We start from the raw sequence: 16,391 nt of genomic DNA, 5'->3' as shown, positions 1-16,391 counted from the left end.
GACAGAGGTCAAACGTTTTCTGTAAGTCTTCACAAGGTTTTCACACACTGTTGCTGGTATTTTGGCCCATTCCTCCATGCAGATCTCCTCTAGAGCAGTGATGTTTTGGGGCTGTTGCTGGGCAACACAGACTTTCAACTCCCTCCAAAGATTTTCTATGGGGTTGAGATCTGAAGACTGGCTAGGCCACTCCAGGACCTTGAAATGCTTCTTACGAAGCCACTCCTTCATTGCCTGGGCGGTGTGTTTGGGATCATTGTCATGCTGAAAGACCCAGCCACGTTTCATCTTCAATGCCCTTGCTGATGGAAGGAGGTTTTCACTCAAAATCTTGCGATATATGGCCCCATTCATTCTTTCCTTTACACGGATCAGTCATCCTGGTCCCTTTGCAGAAAAACAGCCCCAAAGCATGATGTTTCCACCCCCATGCTTCACAGTAGGTATGGTGTTCTTTGGGTGCAACTCAGCATTCTTTGTCCTCCAAACACGACGAGTTGAGTTTTTACCAAAAAGTTATATTTTGGTTTCATCTGACCATATGACATTCTCCCAATCTTATTCTGGATCATCCAAATGCTCTCTAGCAAACTTCAGATGGGCCTGGACATGTACTGGCTTAAGCAGGGGGACACGTCTGGCACTGCAGGATTTGAGTCCCTGGCGGGGTGAGATCTTGCGTGGAGCCCCAGATCGAGGGAGATTATCAGTGGTCTTGTATGTCTTCCATTTCCTACTAATTGCTCCCACAGTTGATTTCTTCAAACCAAGCTGCTTACCTATTGCAGATTCTACAATTTTGTTTCTGGTGTCCTTTGACAGCTCTTTGGTCTTGGCCATAGTGGAGTTTGGAGTGTGACAGTTTGAGGTTGTGGACAGGTGTCTTTTATACTGATAACAAGTGCCATTAATACAGGTAACGAGCCTTTTAAAGAACAAGTTACAGGTCTGTGAGAGCCAGAAATCTTGCTTGTTTGTAGGTGACCAAATATTTATTTTCCACCATAATTTGCAAATAAATTCATAAAAAATCCTACAATGTGATTTTCTGGATTTTTTTTTTCTCATCTTGTCTGTCATAGTGGAAGTGTACCTATGATGAAAATTACAGGCCTCTCATCTTTTTAAATGGGAGAACTTGCACAATTGGTGGCTGACTAAATACTTTTTTGCCTCACTGTATATGTTGTGTTTGGTATGTTACAGGAACAGTAAAGTGTCTGTGTTGTTTGGTGTGTTGCAGGTCAGGAACAGTAAAGTGTCTATTGTTAGGTGTGTTGCAGGTCAGGAACAGTAAAGTGTCTATTGTTAGGTGTGTTGCAGGTCAGGAACAGTAAAGTGTCTATGCTTTTTGGTGTGTTGCAGGTCAGGAACAGTAAAGTGTCTATTGTTAGGTGTGTTGCAGGTCAGGAACAGTAAAGTGTCTATGCTTTTTGGTGTGTTGCAGGTCAGGAACAGTAAGGCCAGTGGCTACTGTCTGGACCAGGGATCAGAGGACGATGACAAAGCCATTCTCTACCCCTGCCACGGGATGTCCTCACAGGTTAGCAGATTTCACTCTCTTTTGTATATTTACAAATAATATAAAGACTGTTTACATTTTCGGTTGGTTGAACATGAAGGTACCTTCTTTCTTCACCAAATAATTTAAGCATTATTCTTGCAGTAAGCAGTGTATTGCCTTGGTATAACACTTATCTCAATATTGAAAGCCAAGCAAAATCTACATATCACTTTTCATTTTGGGGAAATAAGCTCAGAATTGTGAATATATTTAGAATATAATGAACAAAAATAGAAACGCAACATGTAAAATGTTGATCCCATGTTTCATGAGCTGAAATAAAAGATCCCAGAAATGTTCCATATGCACAATAAGCTTATTTCTGTGGACAAAATTGTTTACATCCTTGTTAGTGAGCATTTTTCCTTGGCCAAGATAATCCATCCACCTGACAGGTGTGGCATATCAAGAAGCTGATTAAAAAGCATGATCATTACACTGGGGACAATATAAGGCCCGTTCTGTCACACAACACAATGCCACAGATGTCTCAAGTTTTGAGGGAGAGTGCAATTGGCATGCTGACTGCAGCAATGCCCACCAGAGCAGTTGCCAGAGAATGTAATGTTAATTGCTTTACCATAAGCTGCTTCCAATGTGGTTTTAGAGTATTTGGCAGTATGTCCAAATGGCCTCACAACTGCAAACCACTTGTAACCATGCCAGCACAGGACCTCTACATCCAGGTTCTTCACCTGCAGGATCATCTGAGACCAACCACCTGGACAGCTGATGATACTTAGAAGTATTTCTGTCTGTAATAAAGCCCTTTTGTGGGGATAAAATAATTCTGATTGGCGGGGCCTGGATGGGCCTGGCTCCCAAGTGAGTGGGCCTATGCCCTCCCAGGACCACCCATGGCTGCGCCCTTGCCAGGTTCTTCACCTGCAGGCTCATCTGAGACCAGCCACCTGGACAGCTGATGAAACTGAGGAGTATTTCTGTCTGTAATAAATCCCTTTTTTTTTTGGATGAACTCATTCTGATTGGCTGGGCCTGGGTGGGCCCGGCTCCCAAGTGGGAGGGGCCTATGCTCTCCTGGGAACACCCATTTGCTGCACCCCTGCCCAGTCATGTGAAATCGATAGATTAAGGCCTAATAAATTAAAAAAAAACATATATTGACTTTGTTCCTTATATGAACTGTAACTGTAAAATCGTTGAAATTGTTGAATGTTGGGTTTATAATTTTGTTCAGTAAAATTCATAATTCGATTGATTTTTTTCTTTCCCATTTGTTTATTGTAATATTTTAATCAATGTCCTCCCTGGTAGTTCCATTATAGAATATTCACTAGGTGCTGACCTGTGAGTGTGAGGGCAAAAGGGTCTTTGCAACTATTTGTGTGTGCCTGCAATCATGCAAATATTATTCATGGCTGATTTTTTTCCCCTCTGGATGCGGAGTGACATGTTTATTATCAGTCGCATGCTGAATATAAAATAGTTGCAGTATTGGCTGGCTCTTTTCCCCTTCCCTCCTCCGGAGAGAGCTCAGTGCGGTCCAGTAAAGCTACACTGAGTCTTTAATCCGACCCTCAGGGGAAATAAACAAATGGAAATGAATGTTATGTCATTGTATCATTAGATTACAAAGCTACTACACAGGATCCAATTCCATTTTTAGAGTCGTTTTGATTTTACTGAACTTTTCCTATTATGTATAAAAAATGTAATTGTGCGGAATAAATCTTTATTAGTCTCTCTGTTTCCCTCATGCCTCTTGTAAGGAGGTTTAAAACCAAGATGACAATGGCTCACCTTGTCCATTTGGGCTAATCCTGATATAGGGCATGGCAGAGGATGGGGATTCCAGGGCCAGGGTCGCCCCACTCAACCCACCTGGCTCATCCCAGCAGGAATACCTGATTTGTGTGGTGTACATGGAGCAGTGGATGATGTTTGTTGCGCTCTGTTTGAACCATTTATGCTAAGAGGCTTTTTAAGACCCCAGCATAGGGATCTGTAGTAGTCAGGGGCTGCGTCCAAATGGCATAGGATGTCATTCTCATACAGAATAGGGTGCCATTGTGGACGCAAGCAGGGTGTTTCACATCACACGCTGGTCTCCTGCTGTTGCTCAACCCCCATGTGTTCTGTCCAATGATTCTGTACTGTATGGTCGGCTTGCCTAGGAGAATATAACACAATAGAGATGGTAGGAGAAAACCCAAAGAAAAACCAACCGGATTTCTTTTTTTGAGAGCCCATGCTCTTAAAATGGAAAGTATAGGGGCATACTGAATTCTAACTCCCAGGATGCAATTCCTATGGCTTCCACAGGGTGTCAGAAGTCTATGTTCAAGGCTTCAGGCTTGTAACTTCCAAAACGAATAAGAAATATCAGTTTTAGTACAGGGACACAGTCTTGGAAATTCATGTATTTGCTCGCAATGAAGACAGAAACGCAACAGCTAAAATCGGTTTCCTATTGAACATACTTCTTTTCGTAAGAAATATTATAGTTTGATTACATTTTAGGCTATCTGAGGAGTGAATAGAAATGTATTTTGACTTGTTGAAACAAAGTTTAGAGGTAGATTTTTGGATTCCTTTCTCTGTATGTTGAACGAGTGGATTACTCAAATCGATGGCACCAACTAAACAGACTTTTTGGGATGTAATGAAGGATTTTATCTAACAAAACGACACTACAATTTATAGCTGTGACCATTTGGATGACAAATCAGAGGAAGATTTTCAAAAAGTAAGTGAATATTTAATAGTTATTTGTGAATTTATGAAACCTGTGCCAGTGGAAAAATATGTATGGCACCGTCCTCAAACAATCTCATGGTATGCTTTCGATGTAATGGCTACTGTAAATCAGAAAGTGCAGTTAGGTTTAAGAAGAATTTCAGCTTTCAACTGATATAAGAAACTTATGTACCTAAATGTTTAATATCCATCATTTTTATGATTATTTATTTGAATTGCGTGCCCTCCAGTTTCACTGGAAGTTGTCCCACTAGCGGGACCCCTAGCACTGAGGGGATTTATTAAGGGAAATTTCAACACTTTTCAACCTCATTGTAACGGTTTTCTTCTATCTCCTCCTCTGACGAGGAGGTGTAGCAAGGATCGGACCAAAATGCGGCGTAGTTGGTGTTCATGTTCTTTAATAAAGGAAAAACTCAAACATGAACATAATACAAAACAATAAACGTGTGAAAACCTAAACAGCCTATCTGGTGACAACAAACACAAAGACAGGAACAATCACCCACGAAACACTCAAAGAATATGGCTGCCTAAATATGGTTCCCAATCAGAGTCAACGATAAACACCTGCCTCTGATTGAGAACCACTCCAGACAGCCATAGACTTACCTAGAAAACCCTACTAAGCCACAAACCTAATACCTAACAAAAGCCCCAAGACAAAACACACCACATAAATAAACCCATGTCACACCCTGGCCTGACCAAAATAATAAAGAAAACACAAAATACTAAGACCAGGGCGTGACACTCATTTCATTATCTCCAGCACAATACCAGTGTCAACATATGTGAAAACAGCACATTTCTAAATTTTGTAGAAAAAAATATTTAAAGTTGAAAGTTCTACTCAATGTAGTGCTGAGCGATTAACTAAAATGTCAGTTACAGTTGAAGTCAGAAGTTTACATAAACCTTAGCCAAATGCATTTAAACTCAGTTTTTCACAATTCTTGACATTTAATCCTAATAAAAATTCCCTGTCTTAGGTCAGTTAGGATCACCACTTTATTTTAAGAATGTGAAATGTCAGAATAATAGTAGAGTGATTTATTTCAGCTTTTATTTCTTTCATCACATTCCCAGTGGGTCAGAAGTTTACATACACTCAATTAGTATTTGTTAGCATTGCCTTTAAATTGTCTAACTTGGGTCAAATGTTTCAGGTAGCCTTCCACAAGCTTCCAACAAGAAGTTGGGTGAATTTAGACCCATTCCTCCTGACAGACATGGTGTAACTGAGTCAGGTTTGTAGTCCTCCTTGCTCGCACATGCTTTTTCAGTTCTGCCCACAAAGTGTCTATAGGATTGAGGTCTGGGCTTTGTGATGGCCCCTCCAATACCTTGACTTTGTTGTCCTTAAGCGATTTTTCCACAACTTTGGAAGTATGCTTGGGGTCATTGTCCATTTAGAAGACTCATTTGCGACCAAGCTTTAACCTGATTGATGTCTTGAGAAGTTGCTTCAATATTATCCACATACTTTCCCTATCTCATGATGCCATCTATTTTGTTAAGTGCACCAGACCCTCCTGCAGCAAGCACCCCTACAACATGATGCTGCCACCCCCGTGCTTCACAGTTGGGATGTGCTTTGGCTTACAAGCCTCCCCCTTTTTCCTCCAAACATAACGATGGTCATTATAGCCAAACGGTTACATTTTTGTTTCATCAGAACTGAGGACATTTCTCCAAAACGTATGTGCAGTTGCAAACCGTAGTCTGGCTTTTTTATGGCGGTTTTGGAGCAGTGGCTCCTTCCTAGCTGAGTGGCCTTTCACAGGTTATGTCGATATAGGACTTGTTTTACTATGGATATACTGTAGATACTTTTGTACCTGTTTCTTCCAGCATCTTCACAAGGTCCTTTGCTGTTGTTCTGGGATTGATTTGCACTTTTCACACCAAAGTACGTTCATCTCTAGGAGACAGAATGCGTCTCCTTCCTGAGCGGTATGACAGCTGTGTGGTCTCATGGTGTTTATACTTGCGTACTATTGTTTGTACAGATGAACGTGGTACCTTCAGGCGGTTGGAAATTGCTCCCAAGGATGAACCAGACTTGCGTAGGTCAACAATTTTTTTCTCTGGGGTCTTGGCTGATTTCTTTTGATTTTCCCATGATGTCAAGCAAAGAGGCACCAAGTTTGAAGGTAGGCCTTGAAATACATCCACAGATACACCTCCAATTGACTCAAATGATGTCAATTAGCCTATCAGAAGCTTCTAAAGCCATGACATAATTTTCCAAGCTGTTTAAAGGCACAGTCAACTTAGCGTATGCAAACTTCTGACCCACTGGAGTTGTGATACAGTGAATTATAAGTGAAATAACTTGTCTGTAAACAATTGTTGGAAAAATGACTTGTGTCATGCACAAAGTAGATGTCCTAACCGACTTGCCAAAACTATAGTTTGTTAACAATACATTTTTGGAGTGGTTGAAAACAAGTTTTAATGACTCCAACTAATGACTCCAAGTGTATGTAAACTAACGACTTTAACTGTATTTTTTGTTTATTAAACAACTCATTTACCAACGTCAGTTCAGTTTAATTGAATTCCATTTGGTTAAGTTTTCTTCTGTGAGCGCAATGTGCAGTTTCTCTAGAGATGAATTTAGATCAAGCCCAAACTGTGCGATGTAGTAGGGAGTTGAGAGAAGAGACAGAAGAACGCACGATCTAGAGGGATATAGAGTAGTTGTTTCGGGAGCTATCTATCTGAAAGTACATGATCTAAGTGATTGATAGTTGGTATTCAGCAGTCATAAAAATATATACTATTTACATTGAAAAGCTACTAATGCAGTATGATTGTTCGGAGAGCATAGTCAGCAGCTTTATAGGAATGGGATGATAGGCCTCAAACTAATGTAATTGTACAGTGAAGTACAGTACAGCAATCTCAGAGTGGCACATTACATAGCTGTCGCTCCGTGGTAGACCGAGGTGCGGAGGGGGGGATTTCCATAGCAATAAGTCTCACTCTGAAATACTTCCTGCTATACAATAACACACATACATCATATTTACTATACTGTACCACAGCCTAGTGTTAATGAGCCAATTAGGAAACTCATGATTAGCCTGACCCAAAGAGACTCCCACCCAAACTTTACTGCGCCAAGTAATTGAGCATCAGGCTCTAATTTTTTGAGAACAGGTTGATTGGCTTGGCATAATACTTTCCTTATGGTGGCAAATTATTTGTTATAGTCAGATTTTAATTGCGTTAGGAAATAAAGGCATCCACTCCTTAACGCTGTAAACACATTTTAACAGGGATTATATTGCTGGACTGTCTACAGTTCTCATTTCCACTACTGATGAATCAGTTTATCACGCCAGTTGCTACACATTTACACAACCCCTAAACACCAGGATGGAAAGTCAGTTGGAGGACATTTGAAAGAAGAAAAAAGAAGAGTGAAATGAATGAATGACAAATTAAATCACATAATCATTTCAGATGTATTCGTCTTGCTGCCAGGAAGGAATCCATGTTCAAACAGGGTTATAGTGATTAAAACAGTATGGAAAACGGCTACCACTTTGTGATACAGATAGAGCTGTGTCGGTCATGATGATTTTGTCAGACGGTAACTGTCAAGCAAATAACTGCCGGTCTCGTGGTAATTGACCATAAATTAACATAAATACGTTTAGCGAATTGCATACAAGCCAGTGATGCAGACCTTTGAAACATCTACATTTGAAAAAGTTGAGTAAATAAATGTAATATAGCCTACACCATCACAATAAATCCATTATTATAGGCAGGTCTAAAGAAACATAATGATATGAAGAAAATGTGGATTATTTCAGAAGAACAGAATAGCATATTCTGAGTTGTCCTTATGTCAGACCCAGATCTGGCTATGCCATATGGCTGTGGGCTACACTAGTTCATTTAGAAGATAAGATTTGCTTATAATTCCTGGGGCATTATTTTATATTATTATATGGTAAGAAGTAAACAATTGAATGTAGCTGAATAAAATAGAAAGGATATTTTCCCCAAATGATTTCTGAGGGAGTGTGCACATGCAGCTGTTCTTTAACAGTGATAATTTGAAACAGGTCCTCCTACATTGCCTTCAGAACGTATTCATACCCCTTGAATTATTCCACATTTTGTTGAGTTACAGCCTGAATTCCAAATGGATTAAATATATTATTTTCTCACCATCTACACACAACACCTATTATGGCGAAGTGTGTTTAGAAATGTTTGCAAATTTATTGAAAATGAAATACCAAAATATCTCATTTACATAAGTATTCACACCCTGTGGCAATACATGATAGAATCACCTTTGGCGGCAATTACAGCTGTGAGTCTTTTCTGAATAAATCTCGAAAAGCTTTGCACACTTGGGTTGTGTCGTGGAAATTTATACTGAGAGAGACTTTGTCATTTCTTCAAACAATCATCTTTATTTAATAGCGATGAATTATTGCAATAACGAAGCTGGTCAACAGCACACTCTGAAGTGCATGTTGCAGAGAGCTTAACCGATAATGAAAAAACAGAGATCTTATATAGGAGACCTAAAAATGCTTAGTGAGGGCTGGTTCCACCCCTCCTGTGCTGACTTGGGAAAACCACAAGCCACCTTGGGTTCATCTCCTGGTTATCTGCATAGATGTTGTTTTACCCCCAACCTGGCTTAGTTTCCCAGATGCCAGGATGAAGATGAGACAATGAGGGATTGTTCTAAACTCTTCCAGGCTATCTCTGTCTCGGGTCACACACACCACATCTTGTCTATGGAATGCCAGCTGTAGATATTTATCACCAAGTCATTGTCAGCTCAAGCTATTTCTAGCAAAAACCCATTCCCTTGACCATACGCCCAGACTAACTGCAGGAAGCTAGAGTGGAAACCATCCCTTTACAGAAACACACCATTAATAGAACAGAAATGTCTTACTATTTGTTAACTATTAATTGTTAGTTGTTAATATCAAACAAATCAGGTAAATGCGTTATTTTTCTCTCACAGTTGTAAAATATTTGCACATTATACAACACATGGGTCTAATCCTGGATGATGATTGGTTAAAACCACATTCCAGCCGGTATCTATTCCACAATTTACAACCGGCTAAAACTATGATGTTGAAATGCCTATTTACTCTGTTCCATCTCACTGACCAATCCACTGTCTCATCAGCCCATGCAGACAATTTATAATCTTGATCTCCACTATAAAAGCATCTAGACATTATCTCCTATTTTTTTTAGACTAGCATTTGGTTGTCAACAGCGGGGATTTGTATAAACCTTACTGTCTGTCTTTCTGACATTTGTACATTGTTTCAGTACTGAAATTCGATCATCAGCTGTCCCATAGTAATGCACATGTCGGGAATTGGGTTGAGACAGACGGGCAGACCGCTTTTCTCAGCCAGTCGAAATCAAGAATCAGCTGGCATAATTTTTATGGATATATACAAACAAATGCCAATAGAAAACATGTCAAATGAAATTAATTGTAGATAATTATCAGTCATTCCAGCTTTAGTTTGATGTGATTGTGATAGCTGTGTTGTTGGCTAACTTAGCTTCTCTGAACAGTGTCCTGACGAGCACATTTTCTATGTCAGGTGAAATCGCGCATCATTAGCTCATTGTTATGGATGTATCCAAAACAGCTTAAACAAATGCAAATGCAGCTACTTTGCTGTTATTCTGGCTGCGCCGTTTGATGTGACTGTAAGTTAGCCGTAGCAAGCAAGGGATCAGAATGTTTCAAACCAATATGGCAATAACACATTTAGAACAAACAACTGGGTCATGTCCATAGATACATAGCAATAACACTTAGTCTCGGGCCTAACAACACCCGTGGCAATATATCCACCAATCACCAACTTCTCTGGGATAATCTCCTAATTATTATTTTTAATTTCTTCAATCTCTAACAAGTTGGTTGTTGATCATTTCTAGACAGCCACTTTTAAGCCATAGATTTTCAAGACGTTTTAAGTCAAAACTGTAACTAGGCCGCACAGGAATATTCAATGTCATCTTGGTAAGCAATTCCAGTGTATATTTGGCCTGTGTTTTAGGTTATTGTCCTACTGAAAGGTGAATTTGTCTCCCAGTGTCTGTTGGAAAGCAGACTGAACCATGTTTTCCTCTAGGATTTTGCCTGTGCTTAGCTCTGTTCTGTTTCCTTTTATCCTAAAAAACCTTTGTCCTTGCTGATGACAAGGATACCCATAACATTATGCAGTCATCAACCATAATTGAAAAATATGAAGAGTGGTACTCAGTGATGTGTTGTGTTGGATTTGCCCCAAACATAACACTTTATATTCAGGGCATACTGTAAAGTTATTTTCTTTGCCACATTTTTTGCAGTTTTACTTTAGTGCCTTATTGCAAACAGGAATGCATTTTTTTTGAATATTTGTATTCTGTGCAGGCTTCCTTCTTTTCACTGTCATTTAGGTTAGTATTGTGGAGTAACTACAATGTTGTTGATCCATCCTCAGTTTTCTCCTATCACAGCCATGAAACTCTGTAACTGTTTTAAAGTCACCATTGGCCTCATGGTGAAATCCCTGAGCGGTTTCCTTCCTCTGTGGCAACTGAGTTGAGAATGACACCTGTATCTTTGTAGTAACTGGGTGTATTGATACACCATCCAATGTGTAATTAATAACTTTACCATGCTCAAAGGAATCTTCATTGTATGCTTTTTAAAAATTTGTTGACCCATGTACTGTACCAATAGGTGCCCTTCTTTGCTAGCCATTGGAAAACCTCCCTGGCCTTTGTATTTGAAATTCACTGCTCGACTGAGGGACCTTACAGATAATTGTTTGTGTGGTACAGAAATGAGGTAGTCATTTTATTTAGGCTGACAATAACAAATGGGTTAAATTTTTCATGTTTTATTAATTTGTAAATATGTCTAAAAACATAATTTCACTTTGACGTTATGGGGTGTGTAGGCCAGTGACACAAAATCTTAATTTAATCCATTTTAAATTCAGCATGTGAAAAAAGTCCAAGGGTGTTCAAACTTTCTGAAGGCACTGTATGCTTAATTTATAACTGTATGAGGGATTTATGCAACTTTAGGATATATTAGAAATCAAAACATGTCGGCTAAGGTTTGTAATCATAACTAAAGCTGCATGATGCGAGTCTGATGATGATTTGAAAAAAGTTGCATGAAACTTATCTGCTCTAGTCTACTAATTAGCCTACTAATATAAGTGTGGGAATTTGTTTTATTGAAAATGGCCCACAAAAAAAAACATAGCATGCACTCGAATAGTGAATGGAGGAAGAGCTTCCGGTGTTTACAGTTTTTAATATGCCGGGTAGGTTACACCCGTTGTAAAGCGTATTCGTGTGCTTACTTTTAAGAATTGAACAATAAATATACGGTATCACAAGAAAACTGGGATCCTCTTTTTAATAGTTGCAAAAGTCAAAACTGTTTTCACACGTGATTGCACATTGACTGGGTTTATAAAAATACATATTTCTGCACCAGCTGAGCATCATTCACAAGTGATAATGTTCTCACCCATCAGAACATTCTCAATGTAATCTTGTCTTTACATGTACTTAATAATAAATGTGTGAAATTAGTTTGGATTTACTGTAGAATGGGCAATTATTATGCAACTGTCAGAACGGGAGCAGGGGGAAAATAGACATGCACTTCAATAACTAATGGAGGACACTTTTCCCGCTGTTCTTTTTCATGCCAGCCAGGTAGGCTACTCCGGTTGTAAAGTGAAGCAATATGCTTAATAGGCTATTAGTAGGCCTAGTTGATAGAAAGCTGATGGGATCCTCCTCTTTTTAATAGAGGCCATCAAAACTCTGTTTTCTCACGCAATTGCATAGCATAGGCAGTATACGTTGGGCTCATATGGACACATTTCATTCCATGCATCAACCAGCTATGAGGAGCAGGCTCTCGCTGCTCAACAGGTGATCCTATTCCGCTCAGACTCTTAATGCCAGGGCTCTGATTAAGTTTTTGATTTGATTTTCAACCCATTTGCATTGATGTCAGAGTGATTAGAGGGACAATAGAGTACCAATAGAGTACCAGGCCATTAGCGACTAGCCATTGGCAAGTTTGGTATGCTACTAATGACCATCAGCGGCATCAGAGCGCACTTTTGGAGAAGCCTAGGGGGTCTCAACTGTCAGGTGGAGTTTGACTGGTCATGATTCGTGACTGCCGGTGTGTTGGCAATATGGTCACTTTAACATCCCAAGACACAGAAAAATATGGATAGAGTTTAACTTCAAGGATCGACTTTACTCCTCCAGGATATACATTGTACACTTGTTTTCAGCATGAAAAAGATTTTAAAATATGGTATTTGAAGTACATTCCCTTGGTATTTCAATAGAAATAGTGAAAAGGCAATCAGCCACAGGACCTTCACCAGACCCAAGGTAGTAAAAGTCTGGACAAGTAAGTGATGAACCTATTCCACATTTTTCATGTGTTCCAAATTGGTGTCTCTTTATGTGCAGCACTCTGCACAAAGAGCACTTTGTCACCTTCAGCCAGAGCTCCAGGACGGCCACTGTCCCCACATGAGCTGGCTTGTATATTGTTTATCCAGCTCTGAGTATATGGTTTAAGGGAGTGGTAACAGAAAGTATCAGCCTGCAGCAGCAGCCATTCATTCAGCTGAAAGGCTCACATAATGTCCATCTAAGCCGGGTCGTCAACAATATGGGTGCAAAAGCATTCCGTTATATTGATCGACCCTCCTCTTGTTCTGGTTCATACAGTTACCTCCTTTACAACACCCCCTTTTACCTGGATGACTGTGGAACAATGGGGAAGAGCAGAATATTGCGATGTTGGGCTGTATTGAAGACCCACCTATCTTTATTTACTAATTTCTGTGAGAGGATCAGTGTAATGAATAATGGATGCTATTTCTACTGTATCCTTAAGTAACAGATATGACACACAGACACACACACTTTCTAGTACTGGATTGAATGACCAGGGATTATGTCTGGTTGAAAAGATATTTAGCATTAATAAACTGTGCCTCTGTTCTGTATTATCATGTCCTAAGACAGTAACATAGATAATAGACTTAGCAGCTCCATAAATATCTTAAGTCTGCATACAGCTAATGAATTGGCTCACTGAATTAGATGGATGGTGAAAATACTTCCTGGTGCACTACTTACCAATTGTATTTGTAGCATTTACTCAAATGTACAGCATTTTGGATCCATGTTTCTTTTTGTTATAATCAAATTAACTGCCTGATGTTCATCTCTGTTTTTCAGCTTGCCCGTTACTCAACAGAGGGCCTGCTGCAGTTAGGACCCCTAGGGTCAACCACCTTCCTGCCCAATACAAAATGTCTCATTGACGACGGAAGAGGGCGCACGCCCAGCTTGAAAAAATGTGACTCTGTTTCGCGGGTTTCGCAGAGGCTGTGGGATTTTACACAGGTAAAATCAAAACACAAATGGATTCAAATACAATAATTTATCCATGTTTCTGGAAGAGCCTCTAGCTTCTTCAAATTAACTGAGTCATGTATTGCATACATAGAGGAAAATAAATTGTTCTCTATAATAGTATGAGCAATGTGTTAAATGTTGTTGCTGCTGATAAAGGTCCCTCCATCGTAGAAGAGTATGCCAAATCCCACGTCAATTCAGTGCATTTGCATTCACAACTGTCACATGACCGAGTGTGCCTATATGGAGTGGGTAATAGTAACACTATTGGAACATAATACCTACCATCAGGAATATAGAGAGTGATTTGAGGATACAATGTGTTCTATTTCAATATCAGTGTTTTTGATAGGATCCTTTCGTGTCTTGTTTTGCAGAATGGTCCAATCATCAGCAGGGACACTGGACGGTGCCTGGAGGTGGAGATGTCCAAAGATGCCAACTTTGGCCTTCGACTGGTGGTGCAGAGGTGTTCTGGTCAAAAGTGGGTGATACGGAACTGGATAAAGCATCCGAGGCATTGAGGCAAGACATTACCCCTGAGAAAATTATGTAATTTCAGTCTTGGAAGACAAACCCATGGACAGACAGTCAGAGAGCATTTCATATGAGATAGCTATAGGCCCTGGGACTGATGAGATGAGTTCACAGTGTGTGGATTATTCTATGGACTGTGTGCACTGAGCCCTCCCCTTAGAGCAAAAAGCTTTCAACTACTGAATCTTCAGAAGAATATGATCAATATACAGTATGTGTTCAGCTGAGCTGGGGGTCAAATGTGGAGACCATACCATAGGCTTACAGCGAGCTATATAGTACTGTTTGAAATACTCTACGTTTCTTACAGAACATACATGTACAAAATAATAATAAGACACTTGAATGAAACTCCCAATGTGGTTCAACACTGACAATGACAAGAATTGTGATTTTGATATAAAGCCAATCCCAGGAATCTTTGCAGATGAGGTTGGAGCGAGTCATTTTGTTGATTCGACTGTGCAGATCAAAATATGAAATTGCTTATCAGTCGCCATATCAATCTGTTATTACTTCAGGCTGTCATTTGGATAATTGCTTTGGACATTTCACAATCCTGATAAGAGACTTTTTTATATGACTCAAAAAGCTGTTCATCTTCCTGATGAACTTATAAGAATGCAAAGCAACTACTGTTCTCACAAATACAAAAGGATATTATTTTGTATTTTTCTTTTGACTGTATTGCTTGCCACTAATTATCAGAGCAATAGCGTGCCTTTTTACATCCTTATGCTTCATTTGACCAGGGAATGTCAATTCCACAAGCATGTACAAATTATGTTAAAGTAATTAATATATAAACCAATGTAAAGATGTCTAAATAATAGTAATATATTGTAAAATAGAAATTGGTATCAGTCCTCCAAGAAAAGTTAGGATAATAAAACTGCATTAATAAAAAAAAAAGCTATATTTTAAACCATTGTGTACAGAGCCAGGCAGTGTACATATTGGAACATTTCAGGATTTCTAAAGATTTTCCTTACCCACAATGATGTTCACTGCATGTTACATGGAGGCCAGGGCCTATTTTTTACAGATGTAAAGCCAGATGCGGGTGGTTGTTTGACTTTGACAGTGTAAGCCCACTTACCTGCCTTTGTTGTGTTTCCACTTACAGCCTCCTACTGGATAATGGCCTCGCAACTCTCTAATCGTTAAAACCCACCCACAGAATAACAGGTCTTCACAAAGTACTGAAAGCGTTCCAATTTATTACGCTCAGCAAGAAACTCTTTTCCCACTGTATTTTCTGATGCCCGGCCAAAAAGTGAACAACTTTGAAGATAAATAACTCTCTCTAAACCTTTTTTGGTGCCTCTCATATTTTGTCTCTCATTTATTTATACTGAATGGTCAAAATGTAGGTGCAAAGGGGATTGTGATTGCTGTGACTCATGTGCCCATAACATTTTCTTTACAAAGGGATGATATTTTGAAAGCTGATGAATGTGACTTGCAAGAAATGTCATTGAATGTCATCTAGTGGATTAGCATTAAGCGGTTGAATATGAGACAATAGCTATTGTGCACCTCCTAGTGGAGACCAAAGCGGTTCGTCGGACAGGGTATGCATTACACGTTTCATTCTCGCTCACGTGCCGTACAGACAGATAGTGTGACAGTGAGTGATGAGCTGGGTGGCAGAGGGGTGGAAGAAAGGGGAGCGGTGTGGGGGCGAGAGGTGCAGGTGGACAAGGACACATAGCTGGCATGGGAAGGAGACCTGGTAGTTTCTCATTGTCATGCTGACAATAGTATTTTTATGCCTGGATCCCAGCCAACAGGGAGAGGTGACTTCATTATTCAGACAGACGAAGGAAGCACTCGCTGACAAATGAAGGGAGAAGGGTGAGTCACACAGAATCTCATAGGACCCATTGCGAAATACAGTCAGTCACACTGCTGTGAGATTCTGTCAGACTTGGTTTGGGAACATTGCAAACTATTGGCCTATAAACTGTGTTGCTTTGTCTGATCACATATATATATATATGTAGGCAGCTTGTTACTGCAATCAGATAATTATTCTACAGAAACATTGATGGCAATTACTGGGACGTACAAGAAAGAGGAGAGC

At 39.7% G+C, this 16,391-nt stretch overlaps 1 protein-coding gene across 2 annotated transcripts in view; it reads left to right on the top strand.

Annotated features, from left to right (window-relative positions):
- Positions 1-15,162, top strand: part of LOC139412048 (polypeptide N-acetylgalactosaminyltransferase 9) — an 88,991-nt gene extending 73,829 nt beyond the window's left edge. For both annotated transcript variants that reach the window (XM_071158836.1, XM_071158837.1), the window contains exons 9-11: positions 1,448-1,543; positions 13,589-13,756; positions 14,146-15,162. In XM_071158836.1, coding sequence (XP_071014937.1) covers positions 1,448-1,543; positions 13,589-13,756; positions 14,146-14,292 — 411 coding nt within the window. In that variant the 3' untranslated portion in view covers positions 14,293-15,162. The remainder of the gene's footprint in view (positions 1-1,447; positions 1,544-13,588; positions 13,757-14,145) is intronic.
- Positions 15,163-16,391: the final 1,229 nt, after the last annotated feature.

The sequence above is a fragment of the Oncorhynchus clarkii genome, chromosome 6, assembly GCF_045791955.1.
Source record: "Oncorhynchus clarkii lewisi isolate Uvic-CL-2024 chromosome 6, UVic_Ocla_1.0, whole genome shotgun sequence".
In the NCBI taxonomy this organism is placed as follows: domain Eukaryota; kingdom Metazoa; phylum Chordata; class Actinopteri; order Salmoniformes; family Salmonidae; genus Oncorhynchus; species Oncorhynchus clarkii.
The sequence above is the reverse complement of the archived record's forward strand: the minus strand, read 5'-3'. Positions and strand labels throughout refer to the sequence as shown.